The sequence below is a fragment of the Dasypus novemcinctus genome, chromosome X (genome assembly GCF_030445035.2).
Source record: "Dasypus novemcinctus isolate mDasNov1 chromosome X, mDasNov1.1.hap2, whole genome shotgun sequence".
In the NCBI taxonomy this organism is placed as follows: domain Eukaryota; kingdom Metazoa; phylum Chordata; class Mammalia; order Cingulata; family Dasypodidae; genus Dasypus; species Dasypus novemcinctus.
Window position 1 is genome coordinate 113332958 of NC_080704.1, and position 24555 is coordinate 113357512.

At 37.6% G+C, this 24555-nt stretch overlaps 1 protein-coding gene across 1 annotated transcript in view; it reads left to right on the top strand.

Moving 5' to 3' along the window:
* RADX (RPA1 related single stranded DNA binding protein, X-linked) overlaps positions 1-24555 on the top strand; it is a 116227-nt gene that overhangs the window by 62414 nt on the left and 29258 nt on the right. Inside the window, 1 exon segment of the mRNA XM_071212976.1 lies at positions 4470-4684. Coding sequence (XP_071069077.1) covers positions 4470-4684 — 215 coding nt within the window.

The following is a 24555-nucleotide window of genomic DNA, read 5'->3' on the forward strand; positions in this document are numbered from 1 at the left end:
CTCCTTGACCCATGTGGAGCTGGCCCATGCACAGTGCTGATGCGCGCAAGGAGTGCCGTGCCACGCAGGGGTGTCCCCCGCATAGGGGAGCCCCATGTGCAAGGAGTGCGCCCCGTAAGGAGAGCCACCGAGCGTGAAAGAAAGTGCAGTCTGCCTAAGAATGGCACCACCCACACGGAGAGCTGACACAACAAGTTGACTCAACAAAAAAAGAGACACAGATTCCCGTGCCGCTGACAACAACAGAAGCGGACAAAGAAACAAGACGCAGCAAATAGACACAGAGAACAGAAAACCGGGGTGGGGGGGGAGGGGAGAGAAATAAATAAATCTTAAAAAAAAAGAAACCTAGGCTAGAGCTGCACTCCAATCTGGGTGGAAAGAAGCCAGTCCCTACCATCACTGTTTCCCCTCATGCTAAGGGCTCAGTCAAAATGGAAACTACCAGCCACTTTAAAACTTGAACAGGTTCAAAATATACTCTAGCAAGCTGAATCTACTAATCAGCAGCTGAAGTCAGTGGCCAACAGTCTCTTCCTCCCCTGTTTTGGGAAATGGAACTTCCAACTCCAGCCACAGAATAACTCTTGAGGTGCCTTGCGCTGCCAGAGTAGGATGATCTCTGACATCCAGGTCATAGCCTGTATTTTCCTGGAGAGGCTCAGGTCCCCTTAGCTTCCTCCCTGCTGGACATGGGGCTGGGGCCTAAGATAGAGCTGCAATCTGATCTGGATTGAAAGAAGTTGTCCCTACCAGTTCTGTGATTTTCAGTCTACCCTGCTTCCCTTCATGCTAGGGATAGTTAAAATGATGGCTGCCAGCCTCATTCTGACTTGTGCAGGTTCAAACTTTAGGTGTTCTAAGGACTATATTTCAGCCCACCAAATTTACTAATCTGTAGCTGAATTTGGTACCCAACTGTTTCTTCCTCCCCCATTTTGGGGACCTGGAGCTTCCAATTCCAGCCACGGAATAGCTCACATTGGTGGCTTGTGCTGCCAGTGGGGAATGGCACCAGCCTCCGCAGTTTTGAAGGCTCTTCTCAGGAATCTTCTCTGCAGATGGGCAGTCTCCTCCTTCCGTTCTTTCAAGGATGTTGCTGGATGATCTTCTCATCTCCTGGAGTCCCCAAACAGGTGCTTTAGATAGCTCTGAGTGATTAATAGCTGTCCTGTAGCAAGAGCTGATTCTAGGAGCTCCTCACTCTGCCACCATCTTGCTTGTTTTCTGTCCCATAAGTTTTGATATGTTGTGTTCTCTTTTTCATTCATCTCAAGATATGAAGAATTCTCTTGCAATTTCTTCTTTGACCCAATTTTATTTGAATATGTTGTTTAATCTCCATGTATTTATGAAATTTCCCTTTTTCCATCCATTATTGATATCCAGTTCATTCCGTTATGATCAGAAAAAGTGTCTTGTATAATCTCAATCTTTTTAAATTTTTTGAGGCTTGTCTTGTGACCTGACAAATGGTCTATCTTGGAGAAGGTTCCATGAGCACTTCTTTTGTGGTGCAGTGCTCTAAAGATGTCTTTCAGGTCTAGTTCATTTATCATATTATTCAAGCTCTCTGTTTCTTTATCCTTTGTCCAGGTGTTCTATACAATACTGAGAGTAGTGTATTGAAGTCTACAAACATCATTGTAGACTTCTATTTCTCCCTTCAGCTTTGCCAGTGTGTGCCTCATGTATCTTGTAGTACTGAGGTTAGGTGTTTAATTACTAGTATATTTTATTTCTTCTTGCTGTATTGCCCATTTTATTAATATATAATGACCTTCTTCCTCCTTTATAAAAGTTTTGCATTTGAAATCTATTTTGTCTGATATTAATGTCACTACTCCAGCTCTTTTTTTGGTTACTATTTGCATGGGATACCTTTTTCCAAGCTTTCACTTTTAACCTGGGTGTGTCCTTGCATTGAGGTGAGTCTCTTGTAGACAACATATAGATGGCTTATATTTATTATCCATTCAATCAGTCTATGTCTTTTGATTGAGTTCAAGCCATTAGCATGCAATGTTATTACTGTAAAGGCATTACTTACTTCATCAATTTTCACCTTGGATTTGTGTTGTCATATTGTAATATTGTCTACCTTTTTACCCTTTAATTTAACCTATCTAATAATTTTCATTTCTACACTCCTCTCCACATCTCTCACCCTTGCTTTTTCATTTCAAGCCACATCACTCTCTTTACTATCTGTAGTAATTCTGGTATTTGGTAGAATATTCTTTCAGTTTTTATTTGTGAAGGCTTTGCATTCCCTTCAGTTTCAAAGGACAGCTTTGCTGGATACAGAATTCTTAGCAAGAAGTTTTTCTCCTTTAGTGCCTTAAATACATCATACCACTACTCTCTTCCATGGTTTCTCATGAGAGGCCAGTGCTTAATCTTATTGAGGTTCACTTGTATGTGATCCTTTGCTTTTCTCTTGTTGCTTTCAGAATCTTCTATCTTTGATATTTGTCATTCTGAATAGTAGTTGTCTCAGAGTAGGTCTATTCTGATTTATTCTGTTTGAGGTGCATTGTCCTTCTTGGATATTTGTATTTATGATTTTCATGAGTGTTGGGAAGTTTGTAATCATTATTTCTTCAAATATTCTTTCGGCCCCTTTTCCATTCTCTTCTCCTTCTGGGAAACCAATAACGAATATGTTTTGTGTTTCATGTTGTCATTCAATTCCCTGATTCCCTGAGAACCTGTTCCATTGTTCCATTCTCTTCTCTTTCTCTTTTCCTGTCTTTTCCAGTTCAGTGTTCTGTCTTTGAAATCACTAATTCTGTCTTTAAGCAATTCAAATCTCTCATATGTGCCTCTAATGTATTTTTTATCTCCTCCTTCATGTCTTTCATTCCAATAAGTTCTGTTTTCTTTGCAGACCTTCAAATTGTTCTTTATCCTCACCCAGTGTCTTAATATCCTTCATCTCTTTAGTCATATTTTCTTTCAATTCTTTACATTGATTTTGGAAAGTTGTATGATTATCACTGATTCTCTTAAATCCTGTATCTCTTCAGTATATTTGGTTTGTTCCTTTGGCTGGGCCAACTCTTCCTGTTTCCTAATATCACCTGTAATTTTTTGCTGATGTCTAGGCACCAGAATATGTTGGTGAATTTACTCTGATGGCTGATTTCTGTCTCTTTCCTGTTGTTATTATTTTTTCACAGTTATTCTTTGATATTTGGTTGTTTCAACTTATCCTAAGCCTATAAAATTGGCCAACCTAAGTTATCAATATCATGCAAGGGATTCCCTAATGTGGTGCCAATTTTCTCCTAGGAGTTAGAGAGCAGAGAGACCCAACTGCAGTTTTTTCCATGCAATTTCCAGACCAGCCAACAGATGGCGCTCATTGGTGCACCTTTCTGTGGATGTGTATCTCTCTCCATTTTCCTTTGTTCTGGTCTGGCCAGAGCCAAGATTCAAAGCAGGCTCCACTGTCTGAATTCACTGAAGAAATGTCCCCTGACTCCCCTTCCATTTTCCCTTCTAACAGCTGACAGGGAGGAAGATATCTGCTCTCTTCTCAGCAATCTTCAATGACCCAGAGGTTTTACCACCACTAAATATTTTGGAAGTGAGAAAAGGGAGCCCTTCCCAGCTCCCAGGGAGAATGGGTAACTCACATTTGTTGTTTCAGCTTCTTTTTCTCTGTCCCTCACCCTTCTGGGAGTTGTGAAGCACTGTCCTGGTCTGTTGACCCCCAAATCATGTCCTTCAGGTAGCTTTTGGCTCTTTCTCCATTGTTTTTGTAAGAGAATTGAGCCTTGCCTGCCTAATCCTACAACTTCTTTTCACAACCCCCCCATATGTTTTTGTTTTCCATATGCTATTTTTAAATGCTATTTGCCTTACATATTCTATATATAAGGAGTGTCAAATGTAATAAATAAATAATTCTTTTGGAGGAGAGATGCATCCAAGAACAATACTAGATTTATTCAGGCTATTTTTAGCAGAGATTAACAAAATTTTATTATAAGCTCAAATTTTACCAATATTGAGTGGTGATAAAGCCCCATCTCTAGAGAATACTATTATCATGAATTTGATTTAACTTGAATTTGTCCCTGGAATATTAAAGGAATGTAAGTTCATTTAAGAGCATTTTTTAAAGTGGAATAAGTATAAAGGAGATAATTACACATCTCAATAATTCCAAAAACAGAAAACAATATCACTTTTAATATTTTGGAATAAAGTTTCTTTTTGAAAGTGAATTTAGTTCTTTCCTCACTTTAATAAGCATTGTTTTGGATATTCATTTTTACATTTTGTAGGGTTTTTTTTTAACTTTTAAAATTAATGAAACCATTCCTTATTAATCTGTGCACTTTTTTTGTAGTCCATGACTTGATTTGATTAGTTTATTACTCATCTTTGTCTATCTCTTTGTCTCTTTAACAGCTCAAAAAAGCACAAGCACTAATTCCATAAGAATTAGTCCACTCTAGAGAACAAAAAATGTTTGGTTTGATAGGTCACCTACATTATAACCACATTTATCCTGAAGGTATTCCATGGAGATTTATTTTGGATGAGAGAATATTCCTTACTCAGCAGTGTCATTCTCAGCCTTCAGAATGCATACCACCAGAAGCAAGGCCCCAAAAACTTGATGATTTTAAGAGTGCCTGACATCTTGGACATTTTAAAGTAACCACCCTATGTAAGCCAGCTCTTCTATTTGTATATTATTAATTTAACATATTTTCAATATTGATGATAATATTTTGCTTTAGAACATTAAACTCAAGTGGGGCTCCTGTTTGGCTTAAACGAAAAGAATGGAGTCCAAGCCCAGAAAGAAATTAAGCTCTAATTATAGATTTTTAAACATTGGGAAGTCAATTGGAAAATGTTTTCAGAGAGAAAGGTGGGAACCAGGGGATCTTTGCTCGTCTCTATCTCACTACTTTTGGGACTGGTTCTATTCTAATTTAGTCACCACTTTCTTGCCCATGTTCTCTGTCTCTTACCTATATTGTGTCTCTTTCTCAGTGCATCTGAACCATTGAATGGTAACATGAATGTTAAAGAGAAAAGGAGGTACTAATTTAGAAAAAGCCCTATGAGCAGAGTTTGGTTTAGCCCTGAAGAAAATAACATTCTCAAGCTATTAACAAAACTTCACTTGTATTGATAAATACAAAGTATACCTGATTTTCCCAGATTATTCTAAACTGAGAGGAAGTAATAAAACTTACGAAAATTTAATGGAATCAAAACATATTAACTTAAATTTATTTTTTGTTTGTTTCTAATGAATGTGAAATGAACAGAAAAATATTAATTCAAATATAAAATTTTAGCCAAAATCTATTACTATAGAAGTAAGAGAAAGGGAAACAACTTTTTTGTATTTGTGTTTTAAAGGAGGATCTTAGCACCAGGTCTGGTTACTCTAAGATAAAGAAACAAGAAAAAAGCCATTAGCAAATTAATATCTGAAATTAAATGTAGTTCATGGATTTTTAGAAATATAATACTTGAATGAATAACCTTGATATTATCTAAGAAGCAAAAATTGCAGCAATGATTCCCTATATATCACAAAAAATATGAAAATGATGAGTTTAGCTATAAACATGGAATTTTAATATTTTCTCCTTTTTAGCATGTTACTGACCCATTAAAATAGATTAAGGCATCCTAATTGTATCACAAGTAATTTTAACCTTTAGTAGGTTTAGCGACACATCAACTAAAAACAAGAACTGAATGTCAAAAAGACAAATTTATCCTTCTGTCCACCAGTTCTAATCCATGTTAGAACTATGATCATTTGTTTTATATCATACCTGTTATCAGTAGGATTTACAATGGTTTACAGAGTTAAAGACAGTGAAAAATTAGTCTTTTATGGGTAAAATAAAACAGAACATGTAAAAGAAAGCAGAAAAGTTTGTATTGCTATGTACCTGCAAATAATCATTTGACAGTAATTTTCTTTGAATTTTCTAAAAGGAAAGGAGAAAGGAAGATTTTTTTCCTTGAAAAGATATTGAATTTCAAAGCTGAAAGAAACTTGGATATCTTATAGTCGTTGGTAAAAGCCAGATCATAATTAGAAATCGGTTCTCCTGAGTCTCTAAACATGTTTCCCACTGCAGAGAAAAAAGGCACTCATATCTAGGAAACCAGTTATTTTTCCCTCAAACAAAACTCAAATATGAACTTATTTTATGAAATTACTGTATAAATAGCATAGAATAACAAGAGCTTTGATATCATGTCCAGTTTTCTTTTTTGAAAATTATGGAAATGCTCTTAAGATAGCTGATTCTTGCATCAATCCTATAATATATATAATCAGTATAATCATTAGTCATATCTTAGTAAGACATTTCTGTAAAGGAGTATATTTTAATTTTAATTATTATTATATAGTCCAAGTACTTAGCTCTTAAATCATTTAACTCAATACAGGGAGAGAATCTAAAGAATAAAGATGAATGGTGCTGGATCCAGTGATTTTCATACTACCTCAGTGAGGGGTGGCCTATCTTACCCATACTCCTTAGAATTCTAGTATACCTCAAGGAAGCAGCCCATTCCTTCTGCCCTCCCTTCCTAAGGGAAACTTTACCACAGAGAGCCACAGGCAGAAATGTGTCCTATCTGGCAGGTGTGAAGAAGTAGAATAAAAGTTGAAAACTATTACTCTCTAATTAATACCTGAAGTAGAGATAGTCTCTGATGCTGGTTAAAATGAGAGCAGAATATTTGATGTGAAAATGGTGAATTTACCGTATCTTTTGAGAAATTATGAGCCCAAGTTGTTTTACGAGACCAGACAATGGTCTATACATTTTAAGCATTGACATGGGCACTGAACTCAAAAGGAAGGATTTAATGTCCTTTTAATGTACTGTTAAAAGATAGAATGCTAGAACTGGACGAGGACTTTAAATGAATGCTATATTCTAGACCAGAGGCCAAACTTGTTCTGTAAAGTACCAGATAGTAAATATTTTAGGCTTTGCAGATCATATAGTTTCTGTTGTAATTTTGCAGCTCTGCTGTTGTAGCACAAAAGCAGCCATAAACCATAAGTAAATGAATGTGCATGGACATGTTTCAATAAAACTTTATTCATGGACAGATAAAGCAGATACAACCCCCAGATATTGGTTCCTTTGAAGGCTAAAGAGACCCATGAGAGTTATGGCCATGGCCAATGGGGTTAACTACCAGGGCAGATGGCCCCTCTTTGGAAATGGTGTTTATGTGTGATGAATCTGGACTCAGATGGGATCTCCCTTCATAAGACTTTCATGCTAATGTGCTGGAGGTGCAGTTAACGTTGGGATTTAAGATATATTTAGGGGATTTGAATCTCTGGACTGACAATGTGATAGCCAGGTCCTGAACCTCAACAGACTCCAGCACCTACAATCTGATTTATTGGACTTACCGCACTCAGCTAAGATGGAGTTGAAGAAGGACAACCACCACACCATGGAGCCTAGAGTGATTACAACTGAAAGTGGGAGGATTGCATCCAGCATCCATGTGGAATTTGAGCCTCCTCTTGACATAGAGGTGCAATGGACACAGCCAATCCAATGTCCACATAGAAGAGGCGGTATTGGATTGAGAAAAGTGGACATGGTGGACGATGGGTATGGGGAAAGGCAGGAAGAGATGAGAGGTGGAGGTGTCTTTGGGACATGGAGCTGCCCTGGATGGTGCTTCAGAGGCAATCACCGGACATTGTAAATCCTCACAGGGCCCACTGGATGGAATGGGGGAGAGTATGGGCCATGATGTGGACCATTGACTATGAGGTGCAGAGGTGCCCAAAGATGTACTTACCAAATCCAATGGATGTGTCATGATGATGGGAACGAGTGTTGTTGGGGGGGGAGAGGGGGGGGTGGGGGAGTGGGGTTGAATGGGACCTCACATACATATTTTTGATGTAATATTATTACAAAGTCAATAAAAAAAAAACTTTATTCATGGTAAGTGAAATTTGAATTTCATATTATTTTTATCTAGCACAAAATACTAGTCTTCCTTTGAGGTTTTCCAACCATTTAAAAATGTAAAATTCTTAGCTCCTGTGCTGTACAAAACCAGATGGGCTGGATTTGACCCCCAGGCCATAGTTTGCTGACTCTTGTTCTACAACCCTGTTCTTGGATAAGACTAACTAAACCAATCCAGGCAGCTAAATCTGTATAATTTTTAAAGCTCTCTAAGCACAAAGATTGTCAAATCTACATAAATACTATCTTAGAGCGGTTTATTGTCCCTCTGCAGTATTTTGCTGATCTCTGGAGGTCCTAGCAATTTCGAAGTGCCTTACTGAAGCCAACATAGTTGTTCAAACCACAACCCTGTTACTAGGTCATTAACTCTGACTTAGGGTGAATCATTATTGAGAACATTAAACAAAATTATTGGTTTTCCTTCCCTCACATCTAATGGCTGCCAACAATCATCAGGGCACAATAACAATATCAGAAACCTGTCCAGGAAGTACCTGTTCTTCTGTTAAAATTCTGCTATACCATCTCACTTGTCTCAAATCAATAGATAGTAACAATTAAAACCTCAGCCCATTGCCTACCATATAAGAACAACACACTTTAAAGAGAAGATACTGAGGTAGAGTAATAGACTACATTTTCAGTGCCTTTATCCTAGGTACAAAATTTAAAATCTTTTGGTCAATCTCTGCCAATTTTAAGAATTATTTCCTCTCTTAAATGTAAGTTAAGGAGACACTTTTCAAAAGTTTGTTTGGACCTATAGATTATATTAGTATTTCATTGGCTCTACTAACACTAATTTAGTTATCCATGAAATCTTATGAGTCAATCAGAGTTTAAGAGTCCTCAATTAAATTTTCACTTGAAGTAGACAATTAGCAACATAATCTCCCCAGCCTTTTGTAGGCCTCTGAAGGGCATCCACTTGTTTTTTGGAAGTTAAAGTATACAAAGCCCAATCAATAACAGTGGGTACAACATAAAAAGAGCTGTTAAATCTTTTCTGGATTTTTTGTCAAAAAAGTAATAATATGTCATATGGTTTGCTCTTTCCATTTTTTTGTGAAATGCATCTAACTGATAATTTCAAGATTTAACAGCATTAATAGCCTCAAAGTTATTTAATATGCTGCAGTTATATTGAAATGATAAGAACTTACTTATCTTGATATTTTCCTCCTATTAAAGGAGCCAAAGCAAACCAACATAATTTGATACTAGCTTGAGGGCTCAGGACTATTTATTTATACCACTGATGTACACCTTCTTCCTTGTTGAAGCCCACATGAACCATTAGCTGTGTAGCATTGGGTTCCCTACTGTTGGTTCCCTTACAAGTTACAACCTCAGGATATTCTGTCTCACTGGGATGATTGCATTCATATCTCTAATGGAGCAGCATGCTCTATTATATGAGCTCCAGAACTAGATTATAGCTACAATACCTTAACTTTGTCCTTTATTCCACTGCATCATGACAATTTCATCATTAAACATTAAGTACCTACTATCAGATTTCCCCACATTTTAACATCTTTGAATATCGGTATGCATCTCACAGTAGATGTCATGCCATTGTTTAGTTGACAGCATTTTTCTTTCTTGGAGGTATATAAAAAATGATCATCATATAATCAATAGTATCTTAGATTTGGTGAAATATGATATATACCAACCACTCTGATAGGTGCTGGAATTACAAATCACCCTCCTCCCATGCACACGCATACACTTTTCATTGAAAAAGAAACTCAACAATAACAAAAATTTGAGGGAGAAGATATATGAATCATATATACTGTACTTTACAAAACAGGAATATGAGCTTATTTGTTTTACTATCTGCTACCCTATAAATTTTAATATTGCCCTGGTATTTTATTACACTTACCCTGATAGAGCATATTGTAAGTTAATTAAATAATACATATTCATATACAGCAAAGCACCATTGAAGTGCATTATACATGCTCATTGTGGGGAGGAATTTTGTGTTCATTTCTTTTGGTAATAGGAACATGGATGAATTCATATTTGTACACTAATGCACTAATACCTTAAAGACAATATTTTGGAAATTTTAGGAAGAAATACATACATATACATTCAGTTATTCAATTTAACAAATATTTACAGCATGTGCAGTACTGTTCTAGGTATTGGAGTTACATCAATGAACATAACAGATAAATTTCCTGCTCTGAGATATCTTATAGTAGGGTAAGATGGAGATAAGTGCTAGGAAAAGGGGTTGGAGAGTACTATAGTAGCAAAGAGTAAAATTTAAATAGAGGGTCAGAGGAGGTCTCCCTGAGACAGTAGCATTTCATCAGAAACCTGATGGAGGTAAAGAAGCAAGCCATGTAGCTCTCTAGGAAAAGAATATTCTGGCGCATTAATAGCAAGTCCAGAGGCCATGAGGTATATTTATTTAGATATTTGTACTCTAAATTCCAGTTTTAATTAAACCACTTGCCAAAAATTGTATTTAAAATGTTTCTAATAAACACACAGCATTTTGTAATTTAAAAAGTAACTAATTTAGAAAGCTACCTTACTCAAAAATATCAGGATTTCTAACTTCTAATATTTTCTCACCTCCAAAATGTACTTTATTTTCTTACATTTTTAAGTTGGAATGCATCTAAGTGTCAGTGTGTACATTTAATGCAGTGTTACTTTTTATCAAAAAACTGTTAGTTAATTGATGATAATAGATCTTAGACCTAAATTTAGTCTCAGAATCAAGGAAATAAGATACCCACATGTATACATTCAAACTAAGAGTTTTGCAGCATTTCTAGGAGTAGTGGAGTCATTACATTTTTTATAATACTGAATTGGAATCCTTAGTATATTCTAGATAACATTATTATTTTAGTTTATGATTACCACATTTTTGAAATTCTTAAAAAAGGATTAAATGCTCTGAAAATACCCAACGAATATCCAAACATTTTATATTCCCTATATACATGCCCTGGAGAGTTCACTCTCAACCTTGTGTCCCCCATCAGTAACACCCCACATCAGCGTTCCTCCCCTGCCATAGTTGAATCTCTCTGTGGTCCAAAACTTCTTAAAAAATGAAGCCTATTGTATTGCCATATTCAATGAATAGGAAAATGAAATTGTAATGATAGGTTTAAAGACTAGAAATAGAATATATACTGATTTAGAAAAATTAAAATGAAGTAAAAATAAATTGGGGTATTGAAAAATGAAAAATATCATATAACTTTGTTTTTAAGCTATTGCCTTTCATCACTGTAATGGGTGTTGCCCTGTCTGTACAGTGGCAAGGCAATTTCTTTCATTTCTTCCTCAGTGTCTACATCCTTTTTTTCCCCTAATTTAAAATTTTGTCTTCAAAAAAGTTTTAGATCACAGTAAGGTCACATACACAATAAAGAGGACTACCACATATCCAACACCAAACCCTTTTCTCCCTTCCCCAGCAATGATCTTTTTATGTTCATTTTATATTTGCTGCAGCTGATATACAGATATTGAAACATAGCAATCAAACATGGTTCCGTTTTGGTTTACATTATGATTTATATTTTAGACTGTACAATTTTCTAAATTTTTAGTTGGCTATTTTCAGAGTAGTTATAGTAACAAATGAGAACTGAGGGAGTGCTGAATTCCTAGCCGGGGGAGCTCTGTCATATTCCCCAATGGAACAGCAACAATCCCCCGAGTGCTAGGCCAAAGACCAGTGAAGAAGGATGGTTCAAAGTTGAGCCCTTGATACTGATGACTATGCTTATGAGCCTGTGTGCCTGAAATTTCAACTAGGCCTATAGCTACAGGATGCTAAGATTTACCTTCTGAGAGCCTCCATGTTGCTCAAATGTGGTCACTCTCTAAGCCAAATGCAGCACGTACATGCATTACCTTCCACCCAGCATGGGACATGACTCCTGGGGATGAGCCTCTCTGGTGCCAACGGATTACTACCAATCACTAACTTGTGATGCAACTAGAAAAAGACCTTGAATAAAAGGGTAAATGGTAAAGACAAATTGGTTTATATGGCTTAAAGTCTTCAAAAAAGAGTCGGGAGGTCATCAAAGATGTCGTGCTTACGCACAACTCAAAAGGATCCCAGAAACAGCCAAAGTAAATGCAAACCCAGGTAGTGGTGCTCCTGAGGGCTACGTAGACACACAGGTTCTATGGTCATGGCTGTTGGCTCTGGAGTTCAGTGCTTGTCAGTGGGACCCACTTTGTAATTTGTGTTCCTGAATATGATGTAATTGGGCTCAGATGTGACCTTTCTACACATGCCTCTTCTGTCACTTTTACTGAAACTGTGGTTGGAACTGGGGTTGGTGTATACCCTGGAGACTTGAATCTCTGGACTGGCCATGTGCTAGTTGGGCCCTGAGCCTCAGCAGAGTTGCAGTTCCTACCCTCCGGTTCATTGGGCTTAACCCAGGTCAGCTAACAGGGAAGTGAAGATGGTCAACCACCACTACAGGGAACCAAGAGTGCCTAAAACTCCAAGCAGGAGAACTGCATCAATCAACCACGTTGGATCTAAGCCCATTCTTGATATAGAGGTGGACTGGACATCACCATCCCAGGATCCACAGGATGGAGGAATAAAATATAGAGTGGACATACTGGTATTTTACTATAGAACTATTGTGACTAGTAATGGAAGAAACTGTAGCATTGATCTGGAGAAAGTGTCCACAGTAGTTGCTGAGGGCATGGAGAGGGAAGAAGAGATGTGATGTGGGGGCATTTTCAAGACATGGAATTGTCCTAAATGATACTGCAGGGACAGATGCTGGACATTATATACCCTGCCATAACCCATTGAATGTACTGGGGGAGTGTGTAAACTACAATGTAAACTATGATCCATGTGGTGCAGCTGTGTTCTAAGATGTATTCACCAAATAAAATGGATGTGCCATAATGATGAAAGAGGTTGTCAATGTGGGAGGAGTGGGTGGGTGAGATGTGGTATATGTGGGAACCTCTTATATATTTTAATGTAACAATTTTTGTGATCTATGGATCTTCAAAAAAATTGAAAAAAAAGCATTAAAGGACTCATAATTGTATATTAAATTAAAGCTATGAGATTTAGTGTCATTTACCCATAAAAAAGCAAAGAAAGATCTTGAATTTCTGGATCAATTTGCAATTTAACAGGAAGAGTTGTTTGCCCATCTGTGGCCTACTTTGAGTACTTAAGAATCTCTGTAGGGGAGGAATTGGAGAAATATTAAAGCCATGGAATCTATAAGTCTCAACAACTGATTATCAGAGAAGAATGAAAGTGAAGATCTAAGGATAACACCCAAGTTTCTGGTTTGGGTGAACGGGTAGAACTCATATTTTGAAAGTTTTGCTCTGTGCATTTAACCTTTCTCCAGTCAGGATGATCTCTTAACTCTGATCTATGCCTTTGGCTTATGCTAGTCCCTACCCTGCCTGAAATACCCTTCTGACTTTTTATCCAAATGCCACTGATTCTTCAAACTCAACTCTTGTCTTCCTCTAAGAATTCTTTTTCTATCCACCCTTCCTGACATTGACCAGCGGAAAGAGATGAAAGTCACATGTCAGGATTTACATTGGTTATTCCCCCATAGCCTCAATTCTGCTGCAACCTTTTAAAGCCCAAATGATGAGTGATTGAAGTTTGTCATATATTTTTGAGGACAAGTGGGACCTAGATAATATTATCCCTGTCCTTGTTTGTGTCTGACATTTTTAGGTCCACATGGCAGTGAGGGAAACAGTAGTCATCTCTGAATTTTCCTTTCCTGTAATAGCACTTGTTATGAATGACCAAGGAAACTCAGTCTACATGTCTTCATTTACATGGCTAGGCTATCCTCTGGATAGTAAGCTTTCAACCTTCCATCAATAGGGAAAACATTTAGAATTGTTTTTTCTATCAGTGGTGATAGGTTGCACTAAACTGTTTAATCTTTCAACCAATGGCATGAATTCATAAATTGTTTGCAAATCTAAGGGTTTAGTACCCATATTGTTTTGTTTTGTTTTTATAGAAATTGTGGGTTTACAGAATAATCATACAAAAAAATACAGGATGCCCTACTTGCTGCGCCACCAACACCTTGCGTTAGTGTGGAATATTTGTTACAAGTGATGATAGCACTTTTGTATAATTGTACTATTTTTTAAACATTAGTTCCCTTTTTCACAATCGATGAAATATTATCAAAATAGTATTATCAGCTATCATCCATAGATTAATTACATTAGGTGTATTTTCCCATATATCACCCTGTTATTAGCACCATGAATTAGTGTCATATATTTGTTATAATGAAAGACCATACTAGTACTATTGACAGATCATTGTCTATAATAGGATTCACTGTGTCATACAGCACTGTTTTATCTTTTCATTTTTATTCTAATAACAAACACAACCTAAAGTTTCTGTGTTTAAACACATTCACATTTGTTACTGTTAATTATAGTCACTCACAATATTGTGCTACCATCACCACTATCCATTTCCAAAACATTACAATAAACCTAAATAGAAATTCTTTACAAATTAAGCATCAACTCCCCATTCTCTAAACCCAGTCTATCCCCTGGTGCACTACAATTGGTATTCTAATTCTGTGAATTTGCTTATTACAGTAAATTATATCAGTAAGTAAAGAGACCCATGGGAGTTATGGTCATGGCCGATGGGGTTAACTACCAGGGCAGATGGCCCCTCTTTGGAAATGGTGTTTATGTGTGATGAATCTGGACTCAGATGGGATCTCCCTTCATAAGACTTTCATGCTAATGTGCTGAAGGTGCAGTTAACGTTGGGGTTTAAGATATATTTAGGGGATTTGAATCTCTGGACTGACAATGTGATAGCCAGGTCCTGAGCCTCAACAGACTCCAGCACCTACAATCTGATTCATTGGATTTACCACACTCAGCTAAGATGGAGTTGAAGAAGGACAACCACCACACCATGGAGCCTAGAGTGATTACAACTGAAAGTGGGAGGATGGCATCCAGCATCCATGTGGAATCTGAGCCTCCTCTTGACATAGAGGTGCAATGGACACAACCAATCCAATGTCCACATAGAAGAGGTGGCATTGGATTGGGAAAAGTGGACATGGTGGCTGATGGGTATGGGGAAAGGCAGGAAGAGATGAGAGGTGGAGGTGTCTTTGGGACATGGAGCTGCCCTGGATGGTGCTTCAGAGGCAATCACCGGACGTTGTAAATCCTCACAGGGCCCACTGGATGGAATGGGGGAGAGTATGGGCCATGATGTGGACCATTGACTATGAGGTGCAGAGGTGCCCAAAGATGTACTTACCAAATCCAATGGATGTGTCATGATGATGGGAACGAGTGTTGCTGGGGGGGGAGAGGTGGGGTGGGGGGGTGGGGTTGAATGGGACCTCACATATATATTTTTAATGTAATATTATTACAAAGTCAATAAAAAAAAAGAAAAAAAAATTATATCAGTAAGATCATATAATATTTCTCCTTTTATGTCTGAATGACTTCACTCAGCTTAATATCCTCAAAGTTTATCCATGTTGTTGCATACTTCAGGAATTCATTCCTTTTTTAAAAAAAAGATTTATTTTTTTAAAAGATTTTAAAATCTTTTTTTTTAAGATTTATTTATTTTCCCTCCTTCCCCTCCTCCTTCCCTGCTGATTTTTGCTGTCTATGTTGTCTTCTCTTCTCATTTTCTCTCCTCTAGGATTAACCGGGATTCAATCCTGGAGACCTCTGATGGGGAGAGAGGTTCCCTGTCAGCTGCCCCACCACAGTTCCCGGTTTCTGCTGTACTTCACCTTGACTGTCCCCTTGTCTCTCTTTTTGATGCATCATCATGTTGCTGTGTGACTCACTTGTGCAGGTCACTGGCTCACCAGGCAAGCACTCATGCAGGCACTGGCTTGCCACACAGGCACACTTTCTCCTCTTCTTTTTCACCAGGAGTCCCCAAGGAGTGAACCCATGTCCTCCCATATAGTAGGCAGAAGCTCTATCAGTTGAGCCACATCCTCTTCCTTTCATTCCTTTTTAAAACTGAATAATATTCCGTTGTATGTATATACCACTTTCGTTTATCCATTCATCAGGTGATGGACACATGGGTTGCTTCCATCTTTTTTTCAATGATGAATAGTGCTTATATGAACATTGGTGTGAAAATATTTATTCAAGACCCTACTTTCAATTCTTCTGGGTATATACCTAGTAGTGGGACTACTGTGTCATATGGTAATTCTATACTTAGTTTTCTGAGGGACTGCCAAACTGTCTAACACAGCAATTGCACCATTTTACATTCCCACAAGCAATGAATGAGTGTTCTTATTACTCCGTATCATCTACGATACTTGTAGTTTTCTGTTTTTTATAACAGTAGCCATTCTAGTGGGATCTCATTGTGATTTTGATTTGCATTTCCCCAATAGCCTGTGATGCTGAGCATCTTTTGATGTGCTTTCAGCCATTTGTATATTCTCTTTGTAGAAATGTTTCAAATCTTTTGCCCATTTTTAATTGGGTTGTTTGTCTTTTTATGGTTGAATTATAGGGCTTCTTTTTATATTCTGGATATTAAACCCTTAATGAATACGTGGCTTCAAAATATGTTCTCCCATTTAGTAGGCTGTTTTCTCACTTAAGTGAAAAAGTCCTTTGAGGTGCAAAAGTTTTTAATTTTGAGAACTGCCCATTTATCTATTTTTTTTTCTTTTCTTGCTTGTACTTTGGGTGTAAAGTCCAATAAACCATTTTCTTTTTTTTTTTTTAAGATTTATTTTTATTTATTTAATTCCCCTCCCCTCCCCCGGTTGTCTGTTTTCTGTGTCTTTTTGCTGCGTCTTGTTTCTTTGTCCGCTTCTGTTGTCGTCAGCGGCACGGGAAGTGTGGGCAGCGGGAAGTGTGGGCAGCGCCATTCCTCAGCAGGCTGCTCCCTCCTTTGCGCTGGGCGGCTCTCCTTATGGGTGCACTCCTTGCGCGTGGTGCTCCCCTACGCGGGGGACGCCCCTGCGTGGCAGGTCACTCCTTGCACGCATCAGCACTGCACATGGGCCAGCTCCACACGGGTCAAGGAGGCCCGGGGCTTGAACCACAGACCTCCCATGTGGTAGACGGACGCCCTAACCACTGGGCCAAAGTCCGTTCCCAATAAACCATTTTCTAACATGAGATAGTCCCCTACATTTTCTTCTAGAAGTTTTATAGTCCTGGTTCTTATATTTAGGTCTTTGGTCCACTTTGAATTAAAATTTCATATATGATATGAAATATGGGTCTTCTTTCATTCTTTATCTATAGATATCCAATTCTTCCAATACCATTTGTTCAAGAAACCATTCTTTCCCAGTTGATTGGACTTGACAGTCATGTCAAAAATCAATTGGCCATAGATGTGAGGATCTAATTCTGAACTCTCAATTTGGTTCATTTGTTCAACATATCTAATACTATGTTGTTTTGGCCACTACAGCTTTGTAATATGATTTAAATTTAGGAAATATGAGTCCTCCATTGTTGTTCTTTTTTAAGAGGTTTTTGGCTACTTGGATACAGTTACTATTCCAAATATATTTGATAATTGGCTTCTTCATGTCTGCAGAGTAAGCTCTTGGAATTTTGATAGGGATTGTGTTCAATCTACCAATCATTTTGGATAGAATTGACATCTTAATGATATTTAGTCTTACAACAAATGGTCACAGAATGTCCTTTCGTTTATTTAGGTCTTCTTTGATTTCTTATAGCAATATATTGCCATTTTCCATGTACAAGTCCTTTACATCATTGGTTAAATTTATTCCTACATAGTTGATTCATTTAGTTGCTATTTTAAATGCAATTTTTCTCCTCAGGTTCCTCTTTACTAGTGTATGGAAACCCTACTGATATTCATGTGTTGATCTTATACCCTGCCAATTTGTTGGATTCGTTTATTAGCTCTAGAAGCTTTTTTGTGGATTTTTGGGGGACTTTCTACATATAGAATCATGTCATCTTCAAAGAGTGAAAGTTTTACTTCTTCAATTTCAGTTTCAATATCTTTGTTTTCTTATTCTTGCCCAACTTTTCTGGCTCTAATTTCCAGTATGATGTTGATTAACAGTGGTGACACTGGGCAACTTTTCTTGTTTCAGGTCTTAGAGGTCTTAGAGAGAAAGTTTTCAGTTTATCACAATTTAGTATGATGTTGTCTGAAGGTTTTTGATACATGCCTTTTATAATGTTCAGAATGATTCCTTCTATTCTCATTTTTCTAAGTGTTCTTATCAAGAATGGATGCTGGATTTTATCAAGCAACTTTTCTGCATCGATGGAGATGACCACGTAGTTTTTTCCATTAGTTTTGTTAAAGTGGTGTATGACATTATTTGATTTTCTTACATTGAACCACCCTTTCCTACCCAGGTTAAAGCTACTTGATCAGTGTATAATTCATTTAGTGTGCTGTTGGATTCAATTTGCCAGTATTTTGTTGAGTATTTTTCCATCCATATTCATAAGAGGAATTAGTCTGTAATTTTATTTTCTTTTAGTTTCTTTATCTGGCTTTCATATTATGGTGATGTTGGCCTCATAGAATGAATTAGGTGGTGTTCCCTCTTGTTCAATTTTTTGGAAGATTTTGAGAATGATTGGTATTAAGTCTTCTTGGAATGATTGGTTGAATTCACCTGTGAAACCATCTGGTCCTGGGCTTTTCTTTGTTGGGGTGTTTTTGATGACTGATTCAATCTCTTTACATGTGATTGGTCTGTTGAGGTCTTCTATTTATTCTAAAGTCAGTGGAGGTTGTTCATATGTTTCAAGGAAATTTTCCATTTCATCTAGATTGTATAACTTGTTGGCATTCAGTTGTTCATAGTATCTTCTCATGATCCTTTTTATTTTTGTGGTGTCAGTAGTAACGTGTCTTCTCTCTTTTTTCTTTGACTGACTAGCTAAGACTTTGCCAATTTTATTGATCTCTTAAAACCTCTTTTTGGCTTATTAATTCTCTCTGCTGTTTTTTTATTCTCAATTTCATTTATTTCTACACTAATAGTTGTTTTTCTTTCCTCTTGCTTCCTTTGGTATTAATTTGCTGTTCTTTTCCTAGTTCCTCCAGCTGTGCACTAAGGACTTTGATTTTAGCTCTTTCTTCCTTTTTTTCTATATAGATTTTTATTGTCTTTTTTAAAAAGATACATAGATCGCACAAAATGTTACATTAGAAAATATAAGAAGTTCCCATATACCCCACTCCCCACCCCCACACACACACACTCATCCCACATCAACAACCTTTTTCATCAGTGTGGCACATTCATGGCATTTGATGAATACATTTTGGAGCACTGCTACTCCATATGGATTATAGTTTACATTGTAGTTTACACTGTCCCCCAGTCCATTCAGTGGGTTATGGCAGGATATATAATGTCCAGCATCAGTCTCTGCAATTTTAGGGCTAAAATATCCCCCTCAGACTGCCTTTGCTGCATCCCATAAGTTTTGATATATCGTGTTCTCATTTTTGTTCATGTCAAGATATTTACTGATTTCTCTTGCAATTTCTTCTTTGACCCACTGACTGTTTAAGAGAGTATTATTGGGAAGCAGATGTGGCTCAAGCGATTAGGCTCCTGTCTACCATACAGGAGGTCCAGGGTTTGATTCCCAAGGCCTCCTAGAGAAGGCAAGCTAGCCCATGAGATAAGCTGGCCCAAGCAGAGTGGTGGCCCAAGCCAAGAGCTGATCTGTGCAAGAGGGCTGGCCCACACAGTAGTGCTGGCCCATGCAGAGATTTGTGACACAGAGGAGAGACGATGATGCAAGAAAAAGTGACACAGAGGAGAGACAATAAGTGACACAGCAAACAAGGGAGCTGAGGTGGCACAAGAGATTGAGTGCCACTTTCCTGCTCTGGAAAGTCCCAGGATCGGTTCCTGGTGTCGGCTAAAAAGAAGACAAACAGACACAGAAGAACACACAGAGAATGGACACAGAGCAGACAGCGAGTGCAAAACAACAAGTGGAGGGAATAAATAAATAATTTTTCTTTAAAAAGAGGGTATTATTTAACTTCCTTATATATGTTGGTTTTCTGTTATTGAGTTCCAGCTTCATTCCACTATGGTCAGACAAGATGCTTTGCATCATTTTAATTTTTTTTTAATTTATTGAGACTTGTTATGTGATGCAACATGTAATCCCTCACGGAGAATAATCCTTGTGCAATTGAAAAGAATGTTTATCCTGCTGTTTGGTTGTGCAATTTTCTGTATACATCTCTTAGGTTTAGTTCATTTATCATATTATTCAAGTTCTCTGTTTCCGTATTGATCTTCTGACTTGATGTTGTATCTATTGGTAACAGTGGTATATTGAAGACTCCAACTATTATTGTAGATATATCTATTTCTCCCTTCACTTTTGCTACTGTTTGACTCATGTATCTTGAGGCATCGTGGTTAGGTGCATAAACATTTACGATTTTTTTCTTAATAAATTCCCCCTTTTATTAATATATAATGCATTTCTTTGTCTCTTATAACAGGTCTTGACTTAAAGTCTATTTTATCTGCTATTAGTATACCTACCCCTAGCTCTTTTTTGATTACCCTTTGCATGGAATATCTTCTTCCAACTTTTCACTTTCAACCTCTTTATGTCTTTGGGTCTAAAGTGAGTCTTTTGTAAATGACATATAGCTAGATCATATGTTTTTTTAAGACTTTTATTTTGAAGTACTTGCTTCATCTGTAAAATTCCCCCCCCCACCCCGCCAAGATGGCTCCCTCATCTATTTTGCTCATTGTCTTTGCTCATTGCCTGCTCATTGTTTTTGCTTGTTTCTTCTTTAGGAGGCACTGGGAACTCAACCTGGGACTTCCCGTGTGTGAGGCAGGTGACCAACTGCTTGAGCCACATCTGTTCCTTGCTTGTTTTGTTTGTTTTTGCTCACTGTCTGCTCTTTTTCACTTGTTATCTTGCTGATTGCCTGTTGATTATTTTTGCCCAGTTTTCTGATGTCTGCTCACTGTTTTATCTCATTGTCTTGCTTGTTGTTTTTGCTCGTTCTCTGCTACTTGTTAGCTTGATGTTTGCTCATTGTAGTCTTCTTATGGAGATACTGGGAACCAAATGCAGGACAGATGCCAAACTGTCTAAGCCACATCTATTCTCCTGGATCATATGTTTTTAATGCATTCTTCCAACCTGTGTCTTTTGATTGTAGCATTTAATCCATTAACATTCAATGTTATTACTATAAAGGCAGTATTTATGTCAGCCATTTTACTCTTTGGATTTTATATAATATTTTGTGGTGAGCTCTATTTTCCTTTATTGCAACCCCCTTTTCTGTATAGTTGATCTTTTGTGATGTGTCTGACTGATCCCTTTCTCATTTCTGTTTCTATATATTTTTAAAAATACTTTCCTTGTATTTACCCTGGGGTTTATAATGCACAACCTGCATATATAGCCTATTAATTTGAAAATATGACAAATTAGCTTGAATGGCATACATATTCTCTGAATCTTCATATCTTCACACTACTCCAAGTCACTCCCTACTGTCTTTTCCTTTCAACCTGCATAACTCCATTTAGTAATTCTTTTAAGGCAGGCCTTTTGTTGAAAAACTCTCTCAGTTTCTGTTTACTTGTGAACAAGTAAACAGAAAAAGTCCCTCATTTTTGAAGGAGAGTTTTGCCAGATAAAGAATTTTTGGCTGGTGTATTTTTTCTTTCAGGACTGTAAATATATCATACCACTGCCTTTTGCCTCTACAGTTTCTGATGAGAAATTGGCACTTAGCTAATTGAGGATCCCTTGTATGTGACAAATCACTTTTCCCTTCCTGCATTCAGAATTCTATCTTTTGTATTTGACATTCTGTTTAGTATGTGTCTCAGAGTAAGTCTGTTAGGATTTATTATGTTTGAAGAATTTTGTGCTTCTTGGACTAGTATATTTATGTCTTTCATAAGAGTTTGGAAATTTTCTGCCATTATTTACTCAGATATTCTCTATGCACCTTTTCCCTGCTCTTCTCATTCTGCAATACCCATTGCACTTATGTTTGTGTGTGTGCCATGCTGTCACTCAATTCCCTGAGACACTGCTCAGTCTTTTCTATTCTTTTCTCAATCTATTCTTCTGTCTATTATTTCAGAAGCACTGTCTTCTAGCTCACTGATCCTTTCTTCTGCATGTTAAAGTATGTAGTTGTAAGCCTCCAGTGTACTTTATATAAAGATTTAATTTTTTGTTTTTTTTTTCTCTCCCCTACCGCCTCCCAGTTGTCTGCTCTCTGTGTCCATTTGCTGTATGTTCTTCTGTGTCTGCTTGTATTCTTGTCAGCAGCACCAGGAATGTGAGTCTCTTTTTGTTGTGTCATCTTGCTGCGTCAGCTGTCCCTGTGTGCGGCACCACTCCTGGGCAGGTTGCACTTTTTTTCATGCAGGGTGGTTCTCCTTACAGGGTGCACTCCTTGCATGTAGGACTCCCCTATGTGAGTGACACCCCTGCATGGCATGGCACTCCTTGCACGCATCAACACTGAACATGGGCCAGCTCACCACATGGGCCAAAAGGACCTGATTTTGAACACTGGACCTCCCATGTGGTAGGCAGACACTCTTTTAGTTAAGCCAAATCCCCTCTCCTCTAGTGTACTTTTAATCTCTACTATTGTGCCTTTATTCCCAAAATTTATGTTTCCTTTATAGTTTCAAATTATTACTTATGCTCATACGTTATCTTTTTAATATACTTTATTTCTTTATGCATATTTCCTTCATCACCTTGAATTTGACTAAGGAAATTGTTTTTACCTCTTTTGATTAGTTGCTCCAAATTTCGCATCTCCTCTGAATTTTTTTTCAGGTTTTAAAACTTTTTATTTCAATATTTTAAAAATTGTGCATTCCAATAATTAAAATCATTTGAACAAAAATAATGCCACTCTGATTAAACTGCATTTTACAACCTGTAGGACACATTGGACCAGCTTTTGCTTCTACTCTTGGTTTCATTGTTGTACCACTCAGCTTCTGCTTTCACCAACATGCAAGTTCTTTTCCTTCCCTGCCCTCCAGACAGGCAGATGGGAGAGGCAGGGCTGGCTTTACTTGCCAGTAGTTCTCTATTCTTTGATGTGAAAAGGGGCAGAACAGTCATTTAAATTTGACCCAAACCCTTTGCCTCTTACAAATTTAACAGCTAAAAGTAGTAAAATAAGAAGGCAATGCTTGTGAAATGTACAGTGAATAATGGCGGTGCACACCTCATTACAATTTGCCTTCTTGCTTCTCCTGTTCGATCATTTCTTTGGAAGGCATTGGATTTTTCTCTTGCATTTCTGTCTTCAATTTTGACTTATCAAATTTCTCAATCTCAGCCATATTGGGTTTCTCAGACATGGTTGCAGAGGAAGCTGAGTAAAGCACACATGCAAGAGAGGTCCTGTGTGCAGAGGGGTTGTCACCACTCCTCTGAATTTTTACTTTGTACCCCTGAGGAGTCATAAATTCCCATTTCTTAGTATGGCTTGTAAGTTTTTGCTGATGTCCAGGCATCTGATTATTTTTTTTTTAAATGAGACCAGTAACAAGCACTTATTGAGAAATGAGGAAGAATGAGAATACACACCTGAGACATGCGAGCGGGTATGCTACAGGGTGAGACATGTGCGTGGGTCCCGGGGTAGGTCTTTTATGGCCTTTCCTCCTCCCCTTTCCCCATATTAAGGAGGGATCTCAGCTATTTCAGGTATCTGATTAACAATGAGTTAACTCTGATCATCATTTTTTCCCACTTGTCTAAGGTTTTATTGTTGACTGTCTTTGTGTTAATGCTTTTCTTTGATGCTTGACTCAACTTATTCTGTACGTTTAGAATAGCCCGAGTTTAAATGATCAGATTTTCTTCAGCTCTTCTTCATCTGATCTTTCCCTGGCTATGTGGTTCAATTTTTGTGTAGCAATTTCTGTGTAATTGGTTCACCTCCACGAGAAATTCCCTTCTCTGGGAAATCTTGATCTGTTCTGTTTACTTTTGTGCAGAATTTTCTTCCCAGCTTCTATGATTACTTTTATTTCTCGACCTCCCTAAGTGCCCTGTTTACCTTACAGTTTTCAGTTCTCAGACCCTCCAGGTTTACAGCAGTTCGTTTTAACCCCATTTTTATTTTTCTTTTTTCTCTGTGAGGCTTTTCTGCCTCTGGTTTCTTCTTCGCTGGGGTATCCCAAACTGGGGTTCAGATGAGATCAATCCAGAAAGTTGTGTCACTCCATAAAATTTTGTTTTGCATTTAGGAGGTCCAGCCATCAATAATTGTGTTATGTGCACCTCCTGGCTGCCATAATTCTGCTATGTTTTCACTCCTCCCAGGGGTTTCTTTTGTATACAGCACTTATCTGTGACTAATGTTCCACTTGGGGGTCTCTGAGGGCTTGGGTCCCTGTGCCTGGATATGCAATATGCATGGGGTTCTTCTAAGCCACTGCTGTGAATTCTTCAGCAGTCT